Here is an 18,676-nt window from a genome sequence, read left to right on the forward strand (position 1 = left end):
ACCAACTCACATCCATCCATCTGAATGCACTCCTGTTTGTCTGCATAACATATGTACCAGGTACCCATTCAGTGCTGGATGTAAAGCATTAAATGAGCTAATCAAACTCAATCTGTATTTGCATGGACTTTCAAAAACAGAAGCAGACCCACACAGCGCTATTAATATACTATCGTCTGTTTGCTGTGAAAATGTACCAATGAAATTCACTTTAAACAAAGAAGTAAACCAAATTTACTCGAATTAAGATCACGAGTCCTCATCCTTTGCCTTGCCAAATGAACATTTCAATCAGAATTTCATTCAACTTAGGATAAAAGTTGTTTAACAAACAATCATAGATTCAAATCGCTATTATTGGTTTGTATTACAAGGGGATAGGTGCAATAGATAGAACAGTAAAACAAATGCACATGAGGTATATGATGAGCATTAACTTAGACCATCCCTACTTGTTCTCGCTGTTTCATTTAAAGTGCATACCCCCTTGTAATACAAACTAATAACGGCTAAGTGAATCTGTGATCGTTTGTTAAACAACTTTTATCCTAAGTTGAATAAAATTCAGAGAGTTAAATTTTCAACTGGCGAGGTAAATTTATGATGATTCACAGCTTTAATTCTTGTCTATTCGACTTTCCTTCTTGTTTAATGTGAGAATTCATCGGTGCATTTTCACTGCAAACAGACCAGAGAGATTACATCACCAGATAACTTCACAGGGTAACTCTACGAGAGAAAATATACATTAAACAGTTGATGTATCACAATGGTTTACCCACAAAAAAGTCGATAGTATTGTTGATAGTATGCATAGTGATTTATAGTCTCAGTGGGCACATTGCTTAAATTCATCAGCAATCTCAGGTTTGACACCATTCATTTCTCAGAAGTCTGTTGATACAGAATGATTGCAAATGCTTAAGTTTACAGTAACCTCCCTTGGGATTGGGTAGGAAAATGGATTGTTTAGTTTGTTGTTTCATGCCATACTCAGCAATATTTGAGCTATATGGTGGCAGTCTGTAAGTAATCAAGTTTGGATCACACAATCCAGTGGTCAACAACATGAGCATCAATCAATATAATTGGGATATGATGCCATGAGTCAACCAAGCCAACAAAGCTGACTGCTTGATCCAATTGGCTGGTTCTTACAAGCATGGGCTGGTGAAGACCTACTGAAACACGAATCTTCACAAGCCAACAAAAGGAAGGAAAATAGCTGACTTTGACATTATTGGCAATTACCTTTACATTTTCATAACACTACTATTCAACGTGATTAATATGATTAATTAATATAATAGAATGTCATAGGAAGTTCCTGTTTCAGATTAGATATCAATACAGAAATATATAATGTCTTGTGAACTTTAAGCTTTCAAAAACACATGCTTAATCAGCATATTTGTAAAACTGACCTCCGAGTGCGTTAGCTTCCTTAAATAGAACATAATTTGCACAAATACTCTAATTGCTTTGACCATCATTCTCCACCAGTCACATGATTCATTATGTCTCAGAGACAATGATGGTGTTTGCTTTTATTAACACATCACAGCAACAGAAGGGTTGGCTCAAAACATGGAGAACACAGAAACAGAAGGGTTGGTTCAAAACACAGAGAACAGAGCAACAGAAGGGTTGGTTCAAAACACAGAGAACACAGCAACAGAAGGGATGGTTCAAAACACAGAGAACACAGCAACAGAAGGGATGGTTCAAAACACAGAGAACACAGCAACAGAAGGGTTGGTTCAAAACACAGGGAACACAGCAACAGAAGGGTTGGTTCAAAACACAGGGAACACAGCAACAGAAGGGTTGGCTCAAAACACAGGGAACACAGCAACAGAAGGGTTGGCTCAAAACACAGGGAACACAGCAACAGAAGGGTTGGTTCAAAACACAGAGAACACAGCAACAGAAGGGTTGGTTCAAAACACAGAGAACACAGCAACAGAAGGGTTGGTTCAAAACACAGGGAACACAGCAACAGAAGGGTTGGTTCAAAACACAGAGAACACAGCAACAGAAGGGTTGGCTCAAAACACAGAGAACACAGCAACAGAAGGGTTGGCTCAAAACACAGAGAACACAGCAACAGAAGGGTTGGTTCAAAACACAGAGAACACAGCAACAGAAGGGATGGTTCAAAACACAGAGAACACAGCAACAGAAGGGTTGGTTCAAAACACAGGGAACACAGCAACAGAAGGGTTGGTTCAAAACACAGGGAACACAGCAACAGAAGGGTTGGTTCAAAACATGGAGAACCAGAACTACCTTCTGTCAACATCTATCAAAATATTCACTTCACTGCCTCTATGAATGGAAAAATATTGTAGTCAACATAACATGTCTTTTGAGTGCATGATCTTCATAAAGAATCACACCTTCTCACAGATGCTCCTTTGCCTTCTCTGATAACCTGTGTTTGCTTTTGTACAATCCGACAATTGATTGGCCATACATATTGTTGAACTATCCCACACTATGAGTCATTTGTACTCTCCAATCCACGATAAATATTTTGTTGCTTTCTTCAATCTATCATACATATGGTCAACTACAATCCCCTGGACATCCTTATACCCTCCAATCCACAATAAATATCTCACTACCAGTCAGTTGTACTCTCCAATTCACAATAAACCCTTTTTAACCTTCTTCAATCCGTTATAAATATTTTCACCGTAGAATCCCCTGGCCACTCCAATCCACAATAAAAATTCTTGAACTTCAGTCCATCATACAAATTGTTGAACACTCTTCTTCAGTTTTGGACACCTATATCTAAGTGCACAAACTCACAATCTTCTGTCCACATCTTTAACCTCACACACACTGCTGTCAGTGCTAACAATCTACAGACCATTACATATTCTCAGTGGTCTCACAGACCCTTTTATACTCTGACCCTCCATTAAACAGACAGGTTTGTGCATTCCTGTGTATCTCTCAGACATCACAACCCCCTAATAGAAATGCCATTTTAAGGGTTGCCGCTCTGTGAGAGTGCCACCTAATCCTTCTGGATCAATACCTGGAGACAAAATATGGACACTATGCTACAGCACAGCACAGTGATCAACATGTGGCATTTGTAAAGAGTGAGGCCAAACTTACATGCGCTTGTCAGTGAGCTTCTGCCCGTCTGCTCCTCAGGTCTGTGTGGTATCCATTTTTCTATACATTTTCACATCCCATGAACAGAGACTTCGTGTGTCAACAGCATGCATGTAGACTGTGGCTGTCGATAACAGGCTGCATCAGTGCTGGAGATTGTTGCCTCTTGTAATAGGAAAGTCACTGGGCAGAACTCTCTGCGTCTGTTGGAAACGTGACAGCCATCTGTCAAACAAAAGATACAGGGAATCAATACAGTGTTGTTTATAATTGATTTCAGTTTTTGATATGGATGCATGGGCATATAATGCTGAAGGTGACTCTGCTGTTTTCTTGTTCATTTTTTCTCAACTAACACATGGTGGTCTGATGGCTGGACAGACACACCGTTCCTACCTTAAATATCTAAAAATGAACACATATAAACAAAGAATATTCATTGAATAGTATAGTATGAAAGAAAAGTAGGCTGTCATGTTAGCAGAATGAATTCAATACCTCAATTCATATTGACAGCAAGAATAAACCCATTGATATTCCTGATTACATTTCTTGTATTGTCAGTTCTATGCCAGTCTCATGGCTCTCATCAAAGTGTTTTCCTTCCTCCGATATCACACTGACATGCTGAGAAGGAAATGCAATTATGACCAAACATGTTTGCATGACTGCTTAAGCTACAAGTGTCTTGTTTTAATATTTTGATAATCTTTTTCACTTCTGCAATTAGCTGTGTAAACTTGTGTCCCTCAAAACAAGTCTTGTGCCAAAAACCTTTGATATTAACTTGGAATAACAAGATCATTCCTGTTATGTGTACAGAATTTTATTTTTCTGGACCATACCCTCGCTTTCAGCATAGACCATATCATAAATTTTATGTAATTTTATTACATAATTTTATTACATGGTCTCTGCTCCCAGTTTGATCAAACAAGCAAATGCATGCCCAACTCCTTCCAACACTTACACAATTCTCTCAACCAAGTATAGATGCATCACCAAAACATTTACTGCTTGACAAGTATTAGATGAGCCATGACCTGACAAATGACCCCAATTTGCATATCTGGGAACACCCTCCAGAGCATTCCATTTGAAACAAGAGGGAAACAGGCTGTCATCTAAATATTAAAAAGTTCAATTTCATGCGAATCATGTTGTGATCGTGTCTTACTGAACTAAATCGCTCTGCGAGACACATGTTAAACGGTAGCGGTATTGATTTCACACCATGGTCAGCATGCATACCTAACTGTAGCAACCAAGTGTATTTGTCCAGATTACTTGCCCCACCTGCTTGAATTCAAACTTAAACTTATTCTAAATAATGACCCTGGCTAAAGTCTACTCTTGTGACTTATCCTTCCACATGGTATTCATCAAGTACTGCATGTTTTGAAAGACTACAGTCATCAAATTATACCATTAACGTAATCAAATACAACAGACTGAATCAGTATTGGTTTAACGAAGTTGACAGATTCAGTTGTCATGTAATCATTCTTTAATAAATATTGACTCCCAAGTTGAAACTTAAAGGTTAACCTGGAATCAGTCAATAAAAGAACTGGGTGAGAAACCAGCAATCAACATAGCTATGTGATGTAACAAACAGGTGTATAATATAATCAAGTAGGTTGACAAATCAATACAATTGCAAGGTATAACCGTGACAGTACAAAATAATCAAGCAATACCAGAGCAGTGATTATAGTTATATAGACAGTCATGGTGACATTCACCGCTCAGCAACAGTAATCCAAAGTGCAGGAAAGACTTGAGCACATTTCAATGATTGTCATGGGCGGAATAGATACCAATTTTCAAAGGGGGTGGTTCAACCCCCCACCTGCCTCTGCCAAAGCAAAACATTAATTTGAAAGTAGTCTTTAGTCATGTTCAAAAGGGGACCCGAACCCCAGGATCTGCCAATGGTTATAATGATCCTCTCACACAGTGCTGGTCTTGGGATGGCTTGCGACACAATAAGAAATGTGAGGCAACAGTTACCTCCCCTAATATACCTAACCAAAAGATTTAAGAAGGAACAGAGTTTTTCTGAATGACGGCTTCTTTATTATGAAGAACAAAACATTTCAGAGTATCTCCTTACACCTCAAACAGGACAAGAAAGTGAATGACATATTTGTCATTCTACAACAAGACAAAGACCCAGCAATCATATTGCACCACTGTAACCAACAGCACCCCTTTCGCCATTGCATCTTAGAGAAAGTGGAATGGCTAGCTTCCATTTCTAGACTACTGAGAATCACACCAAACAAGATCTAAACCAGTGTCTACAAACTAATCAACTCTATACAACACATACCCCTTGACTCAGCCACCCCTTGAGAACTCCACCCTCACAAAACAATCTATCAATTTCTCCTCTTACAACCATAGAAATCCAGCACCTTCACCATGGTTTCACCAAGTCTACCCACTACCCATCCATCAACAACATCATCACCTCCACCCTTCACCAACTGTACACCAATAAAGACTGTGGTGTGATTACGGTAGAAACATAAGTGATCATAAAGATACCTATATTAGTATCAATGCTCATACATCTACACACATGGCTTATACTGGAGACATATGGTGTTATAAGAAACCCCACCACCCTCAAAATTAAGAAGGAAATGCAGGAAAAGAGATAGATTAAGAAAAAAAAACTTTATGAAGAAGGAAGGACTTTCACTTTACAAAGTATAGGAAGCAAAGTAACAAAGAAAATAACATAAAAACCTATGCCAAAGAAAATTTTTACTCAAACTTGCATAAACTGTTATTTGAAAAGTATGCAGCAAGTAAATCTTCTTATTGGAAAGCTTTACGTACATTGTGAAACCTTCCGGTTCCTGTTCAACTATTCAAGGTTTAAAAGAGAACAGTAATGATTAGCACCCGTCTAGTTTTTCTGATTTTGGTAAAGTTGGCAGTCAACTTCAAACCTTAACGCATATGATGAATGCATAGAACTCCCTAATTTTTGTCAAAGAACTGATGCATCAATTGATGTTATATAGCAGTGAAAGAAATCTCTGATATCATTAATTCAATTCCTTCCAAGAAAGCAACTGGGCCAGATAAAATTAGTCATCAATTGTTGAAGAAGACTGTCAACTCCATAAGCAGAGTTCTTTGTTTATTATTCAATCTTTCTCTTCAATCAAGTACTTTCGCAAACGTTTGGAAAAAGGCCCATGTTATGCTGCTATTTAAGAAAGGTGATAATTCAGTTGTATCTAATTATAGGCCAACATCACTCATCAGTTGTGTTGGTAAAATGTTTGAAAGGGTTGTATTTAAACATCTAAATAACTACTTTCTTGACAACAAATTATTGTACAAATATCAGTCTGGATTTCAGCATGGCCACTCTACTGTACACCAACTTACCAATTTACCACAATGTATGTACATCACTTGATAACAAAGAAAACTACTGTATGGTACTGTACATTTTGTGATCATTCTAAAGCTTTTGATCGTGTCTGGCATAGAGGGCTATTATTGAAATTGGATATGTATAGTGTTAATGGTGACTTACTAGCTTGGCTTGCTAGTTACATAAGCAAACGTACCCAACCTGTTTTTGTGAATGGCACATTGTCTCATTCGAGAACGCTACAAGCCGGGGTCAACAGGGTTCAGTCTTGGGTCCCTTTCTTTTCATTGTGTATGTGAACAAAATAGCCGATGTATTAAATTGTTCAACAAGTATCACTTGGTGCACCTTCCAATAACATGCAATCATTAAAAATAACTATGAACGAAAACTTAAGCATGTTAAGTGATTGGGCTTGGAACTGGTTACTCAAATATAACCCTTATAAGACTAAAGCTGTATTGTTCTCAACAAAAGCAAGTGACAAGCTAGACAATTTACATCTTGACGGCTGTAACATTAAAACTGTACCTTCTCATAAACATGTTGGTGTAACATTATCTTCATATGGGGGCTGGCCTCATCACATTAATGATGTTTTAAAGAAAACCTCGATAATGATAAATTCCATAAGAAAGTTAAAGTTTTTGTTAAAAATAAAAACACTTTATAAGATTTACACTGTTTTCATTCGTCATCATTTTGAATATGCGTGTGAACTGTGGGGTTGTACAACTGAACAAACTAACTCTCTGGAAAAATTACAGTTCTAAGCAGCTCGTACAGTGACAGGACTTCAAAAATATACTTCTTGTGATCATTTGTATTTTGAAAATGGCTGGGAAACTCTTAGTGAACATAAGAGAATTAAGAAACTTTGCTTGTTTTATAAATTTCTTCACAATATTGGACCATCTTACCTTCAGGAACTATCTCATACATGTAGGCCAAAATCATCTTACAACAATTGCAACTCTTTCAACTTCTCCCTTCCATTTACGAGACTGAAACTATCCTCATCTTTTTTCCATCTACGATATGAATGTGGAACAATATTCCCATAGAAATAAGACAAATAGATTCTTTAACAGGTTTTAAATTAAAAATTCAAAGTAAAATAACTGTACCCCTATCTTTCTTTTCATCTGGCGCAAGGAAACCGAACATTCTGCACACAAAACTATGGTACAATACAGGTCCGCTAAATTAGGATTTATTCAGAATTAATTTAAAATCAGATGCTTCTTGTACTTGTGGTTGTTCCTGTGAAAACTCATGGTATTACCTTTCAGAACGTTCTTTATATACAACGCAGCATAAAGAATTGATTGTAAATGTAAATACCATCGTTCAACATCGCATAGCCATTAATTTAGATTTATCGTTGTTTGGTCATGCTACTCATAAAAGCTTCATGAAAACAAATTATTATTTGAACATGTACATAGATATATTTAGCTAACTGAAAGATTTTTGTAGTTTATTCTTGTATATATTATTGCCACAAATCTCTGTTGTCAATGTTTTCATATTGTAAATATGACATATGCAACTTCTTGAGAGGGTGTTCCTAAGTTGGATAACTTGTGCCCAATCTATTTAATTTCCACATAAAATAAGTTTAAAACAAACCAGTAAAGCAGAACCAGCACCCATCTGTATCTCTCTCTCTCTTTCACACAAATGGCCTCCTGCTATCAGCCATCTACTGATGTGACAAGCCCAGCTCTACATCACCTGAAACCCGACTGTAAGACAACTGCAGGAACACCTCCAATCAACAAGAACTCAAAGGTGTTGCGTACAGAATCAGGAATGCCAGTGTTGAGGCTTCTGTATGTAAAACATTGGAATCAAAGAACACTTTACATCAGGTAAATGAATGGTATGCAACCTCATTCACCAGATTGAGGAGTAAGGATATACTCTGAAACACTGTGTTCCTCATAATAAAGAAGTTGACATCTTATCATGTGTATCATGGCAAGTGATGGCATGGGGGCTTGTGCACAGAGCTCAGGTCATGAATTAGTTGAAGTTCAGCGACATCTTAAGAGTTTCTGGGATGGCAGTCCTGCCCTACAGCGAAGCACATGTGATTCATGTGGTCTCAGCTTAGGGTAATGAAAATCAGATTCTGATAAAGCACTGCGAGCAATCACTTGATTTTTAGAGACAGCACTACTGATGACGACTTTATCACTTCTATACGCCATTCAAAGGCAAGACCTATGAAGATTCTTCAACTACCTGGGTCTGAACAAAGCGGACGCCTGCAGAACTCTGTAAATGTCTGTAAAAAACACTGACCCCAACTAAATGTCAACATGTACAAGGTAATACAGTTAAAACACTGTATCACAATGAATAACATTACCTCATCACATTAGTTCCAGGAGCTTATTACTGAGCAAATGGATTTCCCTGAGAAGTTACAAAGTTAATTATTTTGCTTCACACTGTCAAAGAACTCATATATACTGTGAGACTTGCACAATAATTTCCAAATGGTGAAGATTTTAAGGTGGCAATAATAAACTGAACTCACATTTCATTATATTTTAACTGTGTGATTGTCAACCTTGTCCCTTTAAATCATATTTGTCTCAACCAATTCTCATCAAGTACTGAGAATCTAAAGCTTGGTTGACATTTCCAATCTTAAAAACACTAATGATGAATTCACAATAGCGAAAAACTGAAGCGAAATATGGGTTTTTTTCAGTATGAATGTTGAATGATGAAATGATGAACTGCCTTCACAACCAAACACATACTTTCCCAACGTCACAAGATCATTTTTTTTTTCAATTCACTGAATAATCCCTGTGTGAGAAAGTTTCAAATTTTAAGTATACATTTCCAATTTTCACACTTGTTAGAAAATGCCTTTTTTCATTTCCATCTTTACCTACGATTCAGATTGAGTCAGGACTGAGTTCCTGGATCAAAAGAGATGTCATTGATTTTATATTTTATTCACCCTGTGCTGCTTCCACTGAGGAATTGAGAAGGTTGAACAATCAGTGGCACTGCTGGCAATACCTACAGCTGGAACATTTCATGATATGGCACGTATTTGTTGCAGTTTTCAGGAGTATACAGTTACTATAGTAACGTGTTGATTTCCATGTTAAAACCATTCATTAAGAAGAAGTCTGCCCATAACAACTCATTCTTACCCATGAGGTGTAATTCAGATTCACTGACCTGGTTGACACATGGTATTGGTTCCCAGTTGTGTAGATCACTGGATTGTTTGGTCTTGACATGATTATTTGCAGTACACCATAATGATTCAAATATTGCTGAGTGCAGTGTAAAACGTAAAACTCACTTACTCACTAATTTAATAACATGCAAAGCAAAGTCCTCTACTGAATGTTTAATGAAACAATGCAATGCAACTAAACATGTACACTGTTTTACAATGATTAACAATGAGACATAACAATTCAGATTTGACAACAAAAACAAACAACAAAAGAATCAAACTCTACAAACTGCAAGCTGTCAATGACCTAGACCACACAATCAAGTGAATGATGTTATGAGAAATGATCAATTCAATGTAAGACCTGCAACATTTACAAAATCAGCCATCCCAGACCACATTATCAACTGTTCTGACCATAACATCAATGAAGAAATATTATAAAAATACATCTAGGCCCTAACCACAATTTTGCAGAAGTGGATCAAACCTGCTGACACAAACTCTGAATCAACAAAGACGAGGAACAACTCATCCTTACAATCCACCTACAATGAACTGATAAATCAACAGACTTCTCCAGATATCAGTAATTAATCTTATCTGCAATGGCTATTTTGTTCCACCCCATAAACAGTTGGCTTCCTCCTTCCTTAATTACTAATATCCATTGCTGTGGATATTAATCCATTTTCTGCAGACCATCATGCTATCTTTGTTAGTCTATGCCAGATGCATGTTAATCTGTTCTGTGCTGTAGTACTTCACGCTTGCTTGACAGTGGTATAAGAATCTGTGCCAAAATGTCTCATGGTAATATAATGAAGAAGTTATTTTCAAATAACAATCCAACAAATCATTTGTCAACACAAAAACGATAGATGTTATGGTCAATGGTCCATGTGAAGCACACATTCGAGGATAGCCAACAAACTGCACTGATTTATGAGTATGCAAGAGTACACATGGTGTTAATACCAAGCCTTTAGAAAATATCTAACATTATAACGCACACCTATTCTTCTGCTAATGCTGATACAGGAAATATCTCCCATGAAAATCTGGGTTAGAAATAGTTTTCTGAGTAATCCATGCCTGTCGTAAGAGCGGACTAACGTGATTGGGTGGTCAGACTCACTGAACTGGTTGACACATGTCATTGGTTCCCATTTGTGCAGAATTATGTTCATGCTGTTGATCCAGATACTGTCACCATACAGTCTGAATATTGCTGAGTGCAGTGTCAAAAAACAAGCCCAAACACCAACCAACAATAAAGTATCTGTATTTGTGCATTTAAGTTGTTCTCAATGCAGATCAGGCAGCTGAGGCCATGTGTCATCAGTGCTTCATTATCCATCAGTTAGATCTGAACAGCAGCCTTCAGTAGAGTGAGTGAGGTTTATGCTGTTTCTGGCAATATTCCTGCAGTATCATAGTAGGATACACCAGAAATGGGATTCACACATTGCTCCCATGTGGGGAATCAAACCTGGTGTGACCCGTGAAGGTCCCGGGGTAGAATAGACCTTCAGCAACCCATGGTTGCCATAAAAGGCGACTATGCTTGTCGTGAGAGGTTACTAATGGGATCGGGTGGTCAGGCTTACTGACTTGGCTGACACATGTCATCGGTTCCCATTTGCGCAGATCAATGCTCATGCTGTTGATCACTCTATTGTCTGGTCCAGCGTAAAATCAAACTCACTCACTCAAACCTGGTGTAGCAGGCCATTTCTTCCATGGTCCAAGCTTTCCCCATGGACAATCTTGCCTAGGCCAAACATTCCCCAGCTGAGTTTTGTGCCAGGATATTCTCTCCACAGGGATAATTAGGGCTTGGCTAAAGTTTGTCCCCATCAACAAGGTTGGGGAAGACTTGGAGTAGCTAGGCTCCTCAATTTGATACATATATATGAACAAGGATGGTAAAGGAATAGCGGTTAAAGTTGATTCAAGCGTGGTAAATGTTTGGCCTAGTCAAAACATATCCAAAGGAAGATTAAGCAAAGATTTTTGACCTAGTCCAAAGTTTCACCAAGGAAACACCTGTTACACCAAGTCTTCACCTTTAACAGTGAATGCTTTAATTACTAGGCTACCATCATCCCTGTTCAGTAGAAGTCTCATGTCTCATGGTTTTCTGTTCTTTTGTTCCCTTTTATTTTTGTTTCTTAAAATGTAAGTGCATAATTCACAAAGCCATGTCAAACTGGTCATGAAGTCAGCAGAGAATGCTGGAGAGCATTCCAGAAACCACGAGGGAGGATGTGAAAACAGTGGAGGAAGCCTTCATCTGATGGAACCATTGTCCTGTGGACAGAAGCAGAGCGCTAATAGCCGGTTGTGTGATAACCATTCATTGCAACCTGCACGTAGCTAGGAATCACTCAGTTTAACTGTCATGTGACCCCATGAGAAATGTCAAGTTGTTTTTCCTGCTGGTGGCTAAATAAAACAGGTATTCATCAATCTGTACCCAATGTACCAGGCAACACAACAGCAAATATCAGGAAGATAATAGGTATGGAATAAGACTGTCTGATTCTGGTGGTCTTACAGAAATGTCAACAGTGGTGCTAGCCATGTTACTCTCGTTTCTCTGTCAGACGGATGCAGATATGACATGAGGATGATTGGGGATAAAACTGTGCTTTTTGTTACCTCTGCTATATCCTGTGACTTTCCATTTCTGGCCACTAGCAATGATTTGGAGGTCAACTTTACATTGGAGACATTGGAGAGTTGGACAGTGGCATACATGTTGTGTTTTCATTGTAGACAAACTCAGGAAGGAATATATCCTGAACAGCAAAACAAATGCAATTTTCACCCAAAATGAAATCTTACACTGGAGACATTGGAGAGCTGGACAGTGGCATACATGCTGTGTTTTCTTTGTAGACAAACTCAGGGAGGAATATATACTGAACAGCAAATGAAATGCAATTTCCCCCCCACAAAATGAAATCTCATAAAAGTGAGCGTTCATGGTTATGAGTTCTACTTGACAAAAGGCAAAGTTGCATTTCTTTTGCTGGTTGGTATAATCTCACAGTCCATGCATGGGGCATGATGTGACTTCCTGGATCGGGAAGTGACTTGAATGACTCCACACCTTGACTATGTGAGTGAGTGAGTGAGTGAGTGGGTGTGTGAGTGATTGAGTGAGTGAGTGAGTGAGTGAGTGGGTGGCTTGAGTGAGTAAATGAGTGAGTGAATGAGGAAGTGAACGAGCGTGTGTTTGCATATCACTGATCCTAAAACAAAACTCCTTTCATCCCTTATATATTTCTTTTCAAAAGTTTAGACTCACAAGTGTGCATACAGCCACTTACTTCAGTCATCTGTTGCAAACAAAATTTTGCAAAATATTCCAAACTGTACAAGGGTACTCTTTACACGAACTGATGTATTGTAAGCAAATTCATAATGTTGAAAAGACCATTGCCATGAGTTCAATTAATAATGAAAGTCAGTGAAAACTGGCAAATTCTTTAATATTCTTTATATATTTACACCAAAATGCAGCTGTTTACATGCACAATATTTGCACATGCTTTTCAGCAATTAATACAATTCATCTGTACAAGTTTGCCCAAAGTCAGTGAAGAAATCAGTCTTCGATGTAACCATACATATGTATCCATATCATATAGTGAGTGTTTTACGTGAGTCTAAACTTTTGGAAAGAAGGATATTTAACCTGGAACAATTAAACGTCCATACATATATCCACAAAGTAAACGGACCAATCAACATCTGCCATACACAGCCACCATAGAAACCATCCAATACCCAATTTCAGTTGAACCACCAACCATTCATGAAGTGCCTGGAATGCCAATTTAACTTGTTACCCCATTGAAATAAAGACACAGACACAATGCCCTTCAGTATAAACCAAACCAATTGGCAATTGAAACATAATGGCAATGCTTTTATACCAATTAACTGCTCTTGAAAGGAAAAACAACCTGTTCATTTCATTCCTTCATTTGTTTTTCATTTTCCACTTAACGCTGACCATTAATGTCTATGAGAGTAATCCCAAAAAGCAAAGTGAAATCGACATCAAAGCTCCAAGTCACATGAAAATCATGCTGCTCCTGGCATGCTCTTGTAGCAAAATTGATTACACCGATCCCAGGGAGCAAGGCAGTTGGATCAGCCTCGATGCGACATTCAACACTGCAACTCTCGGAAACGCAACACGCATTTTGATCATTGATCCTTATTAGAAGGAAGTGATCTCGCGACATGTTCCGCCATTACTCAATAACTAGCATGTATTTGATTCTGGAATGTATGGATAGGGTATTTACCTCCACAATTAACATGGTAAAGTTTCAGCTGAGTGCTAAGTAAATCTCTTTAAGGCATGTAACATATTAGTTTCCATTACGCAAATGACGACATATGACTTTGACAAGCACTCATAATGGTTTTGAGTCATAAACATGCCATTTGTTTAGGATTGCAATGAGAGTAGAGTTTTAGTTACAGGTAGAGGAATTTTCCGCAAATGGAATAACTTACAGCAACATTGGCAGCTTGTTTCTGTTTCCAAATGGTAATGTATCACATACTCAGTATAAAAACGTAGTTCCACATCGAGGACAGCCAAGATGTGTAGACATTTTGAACAAGATGATGGAGGAGTGAGTGAATGATTGAGTGAGCTTAGTTATACACCGCACTAAGCAATATTCCAGATATATGGCGGTCGTCTGTAAATAATCAAGTCTGAATCAGACAATCCAGTGATCAACAACAGGAGCATCGCCCTGCACAATTGGGAACCAATGACAGGAGTTAAGCAAGTCAGTGAGTCTGACCACCGGATCCCGTTAGTCGCCTCTTACGACAAGCATTGTCGTATTTTATGGCAATTATGGGTTGCTGAAGGCCTATTCTACCCCGGACCTTCATGGGCTGCTGAATAGGCTGAAGGCCTATTCTACCCCGGACCTTCATGGGTCAGTTGATGGACAAGCAATGAAGAAATGTAAATTTGACTTGAGGAAAATTGCAAAGACAGAAGAAATGTACAACTCTAAAAATCAAAATGAAATAACTGTATTTTGTAAATTTCAGCAAGCTATCACATAAACTGTTTCAGTTTTTTTAAATATTAAGAAAGAAGACACTAGGATATAAAACACTGTATATAAAACAAGAAGAAAAAAGTAACCTGCATACAAAGGTCAATAAAAGTATATTTATTCTGAGATTAAGTTCTGCATCTTTCAACAAATACCTATGAAGATATCTCCATGACTTTGAGGCTCTTGCCCACAATAACAGAGAGAGTTGGGTTTTACATTGCTTTTAGCAATATTTAAGGAACATCAGAGCAGAGAACGCCAGAAATTAGCTTCACACGTTGTACCCAAATGCAGAATGAAACAACAGTTTTCAGTCAGTGTGTCAAGCGAATACTTTAACCACTACGCTACCCCAACTGCTGTTCTTTGCATGGAACACAATCAGAATAAACATATGTGGGTTTGTTGGAGGCACTGTACATCTTCAAAGGTTTTAGAATGTGAACAGCACACTATCATTGTCTAGCATTGAGGTGCTCATCAAATGTTTCAACCAAAAATAATGCTTAGGACATAAGGTAGCTTGCTAAAAATCAGCAGTAGTCATGCTGCTAGTTGGAATGGAACAGAACAAGTTGACAGCCACAACAAAGATCATCAAGACAATAATATTCAGTTGGTGCAGTTACAGCATTGATAAGGAACTGCTGCATCAACATCCTGGTTGTGGCCAATTTTTGGCAGAACTTTTGCAGCCATTGATGGTAACACAACACCTATGCCCATAGATAAAGCCAATTTGACATAACCGTGATACCTGCCATGATATTTTTGTGACTGCATAACGTTGCTGAACTGCCATGAGTCAGCTGTCTCCAGTGCCGCCCGACGAGGGGACCACGGATTAGGTACTGTTGATGTTTGTTCATGTTCCCTGAGCCAATCAGAAAATGACATTTGTGTGTGAGATAAGATAATTAGTGTCTACTATCCTCATACCAGTGTGCAAAATAGTTTCCAAATTTTGCTAGCCATGAGGCTAGCTATGCTGAAAGTTACTAGCCCACACAAAAATTCACTAGCCCAAACTTTGAATGTAGAAAGTAACCAAAAGATTACAAAAAGGTAAATTACCATCATTCACCAGGCAATAACCTTGCATGATTTAAAAGTCTATTATACATTAACAAATTGGAGAGAGTGATAGATTTAAAAAGTGACCCCATGAATATTCAATAGACAGTCGGGCCAGTGGCTGTGGAGATTCACTGAGATTCACTGGCTCGATTGCTACTAGCCACAGGATAGTGGGCCAGTGGCTATTTGGAACACCATTCATACTAGTTACGTGTACTGACATTGTAGTAGCATGCTGCTCGGTCCCCTGTTCTGTCAATGAGTGCTTTGATGAAACACAAATCAGAAAAATGACCAATAACCAATGTTGACCTTTTATGCTTCATATTATGGCATCACTAAACATGAAGCACTGTGGGAATACTGATTATTTTTTGAGAATATATTTCTTAAACTTAGGGCAGCTGATCAAGGTGGATCCGAGAGTGCGAAACGTACACAAAACTGCCTCAATATTAACACTTCTGGTGTTAGCAGAATCATCAAATAGCCTCACTGGCATAAGCATGAACATACTGCTATGTTATCATGGGCATCATCACTTCATGGACATTGTGCCATCCCAAGGATAGTCTCTTCATGGACATTGTGCCATCCCAAGGATAGTCTCTTCATGGACATTGTGCCATCCCAAGGATAGTCTCTTCATGGACATTGTGCCATCCCAAGGATAGTCTCTTCATGGACATTGTGCCATCCCAAGGATAGTCTCTTCATGGACATTGTGCCATCCCAAGGATAGTTTCTTCATGGACATTGTGCCATCCCAAGGATAGTCTCTTCATGGACATTGTGCCATCCCAAGGATAGTCTCTTCATGGACATTGTGCCATCCCAAGGATAGTCTCTTCATGGACATTGTGCCATCCCAAGGATGTCACTTCATGGACATTGTGCCATCCCAAGGATAGTCTCTTCATGGACATTGTGCCATCCCAAGGATAGTCTCTTCATGGACATTGTGCCATCCCAAGGATGTCTCTTCATGGACATTGTGCCATCCCAAGGATGTCACTTCATGGACATTGTGCCATCCCAAGGATGTCACTTCATGGACATTGTGCCATCCCAAGGATAGTCTCTTCATGGACATTGTACCATCCCAAGGATAGTCTCTTCATGGACATTGTGCCATCCCAAGGATGTCACTTCATGGACATTGTGCCATCCCAAGGATGTCACTTCATGGACATTGTGCAATCCCAAGGATGTCACTTCATGGACATTGTGCCATCCCAAGGATGTCACTTCATGGACATTGTGCCATCCCAAGGATGTCACTTCATGGACATTGTGCAATCCCAAGGATGTCACTTCATGGACATTGTGCCATCCCAAGGATAGTCTCTTCATGGACATTGTGCCATCCCAAGGATAGTCTCTTCATGGACATTGTGCCATCCCAAGGATGTCACTTCATGGACATTGTGCCATCCCAAGGATGTCACTTCATGGACATTGTGCCATCCCAAGGATGTCACTTCATGGACATTGTGCCATCCCAAGGATGTCACTTCATGGACATTGTGCCATCCCAAGGATAGTCACTTCATGGACATTGTGCCATCCCAAGGATAGTCTCTTCATGGACATTGTGCCATCCCAAGGATAGTCTCTTCATGGACATTGTGCCATCCCAAGGATGTCACTTCATGGACATTGTGCCATCCCAAGGATAGTCTCTTCATGGACATTGTGCCATCCCAAGGATAGTCTCTTCATGGACATTGTGCCATCCCAAGGATGTCACTTCATGGACATTGTGCCATCCCAAGGATAGTCTCTTCATGGACATTGTGCCATCCCAAGGATGTCACTTCATGGACATTGTGCCATCCCAAGGATAGTCTCTTCATGGACATTGTGCCATCCCAAGGATGTCACTTCATGGACATTGTGCCATCCCAAGGATAGTCTCTTCATGGACATTGTGCCATCCCAAGGATGTCACTTCATGGACATTGTGCCATCCCAAGGATAGTCTCTTCATGGACATTGTGCCATCCCAAGGATGTCACTTCATGGACATTGTGCCATCCCAAGGATAGTCTCTTCATGGACATTGTGCCATCCCAAGGATGTCACTTCATGGACATTGTGCCATCCCAAGGATAGTCTCTTCATGGACATTGTGCCATCCCAAGGATAGTCTCTTCATGGACATTGTGCCATCCCAAGGATGTCACTTCATGGACATTGTGCCATCCCAAGGATAGTCGCTTCATGGACATTGTGTCATATCATGGATAGTAATTTCGTGGACATTATGCCATCCCAAGGATAGTATTTCATGGATGTTGTGTCATATCAAGGATAGTCACTTCATGGACGTTGTGTCATACCAATGATAATCACTTCATGTCATGCCAAGGATAATAATTTCAGGGATGTAGAGTCATAAGGATGTCAAGGAAATTCATTTCATGGACAGTAGCAAACCCTCATGGCTAATGAGACCCAGGAAATCCATCCATGTCATAGGAATTTTTAAGAACTAATTTTAATTATATATAGCACAAAAAACAAGTTCAGCAAGTGTTCAGCATGTCTAACAGAACTAGAACGTCCTTGACGTCCATCATGATAATCAAGGAAATGTTCTGTATTGATTCATGTCTGTTCTGTTCAAAGCTAAGCAGACCTACAGTATATCAGACTTGATCCAGACAAAGACCTATATCATCTTCTGTTTCCAGACTTTAGTAGACACAGACAAGACATTAATGTTGAGCTTTACTAAATACA

The 18,676-nt window shown here is 38.9% G+C and overlaps 2 protein-coding genes across 2 annotated transcripts in view; one reads left to right on the top strand and one right to left on the bottom strand.

Moving 5' to 3' along the window:
- LOC137288184 (blood vessel epicardial substance-like) overlaps positions 1–3,357 on the bottom strand; it is a 164,777-nt gene extending 161,420 nt beyond the window's left edge. Inside the window, exon 1 of the mRNA XM_067820619.1 lies at positions 3,133–3,357. The gene's annotated coding sequence lies outside the window, so the exon portion shown is untranslated. The remainder of the gene's footprint in view (positions 1–3,132) is intronic.
- The window catches only part of LOC137286838 (nipped-B-like protein B), a 97,626-nt gene that overhangs the window by 378 nt on the left and 78,572 nt on the right, over positions 1–18,676 (top strand). Inside the window, exon 2 of the mRNA XM_067818849.1 lies at positions 1,565–2,258. Coding sequence (XP_067674950.1) covers positions 1,565–2,258 — 694 coding nt within the window. The remainder of the gene's footprint in view (positions 1–1,564; positions 2,259–18,676) is intronic.

This window comes from Haliotis asinina, chromosome 6 (genome assembly GCF_037392515.1).
Source record: "Haliotis asinina isolate JCU_RB_2024 chromosome 6, JCU_Hal_asi_v2, whole genome shotgun sequence".
Taxonomy (NCBI): domain Eukaryota; kingdom Metazoa; phylum Mollusca; class Gastropoda; order Lepetellida; family Haliotidae; genus Haliotis; species Haliotis asinina.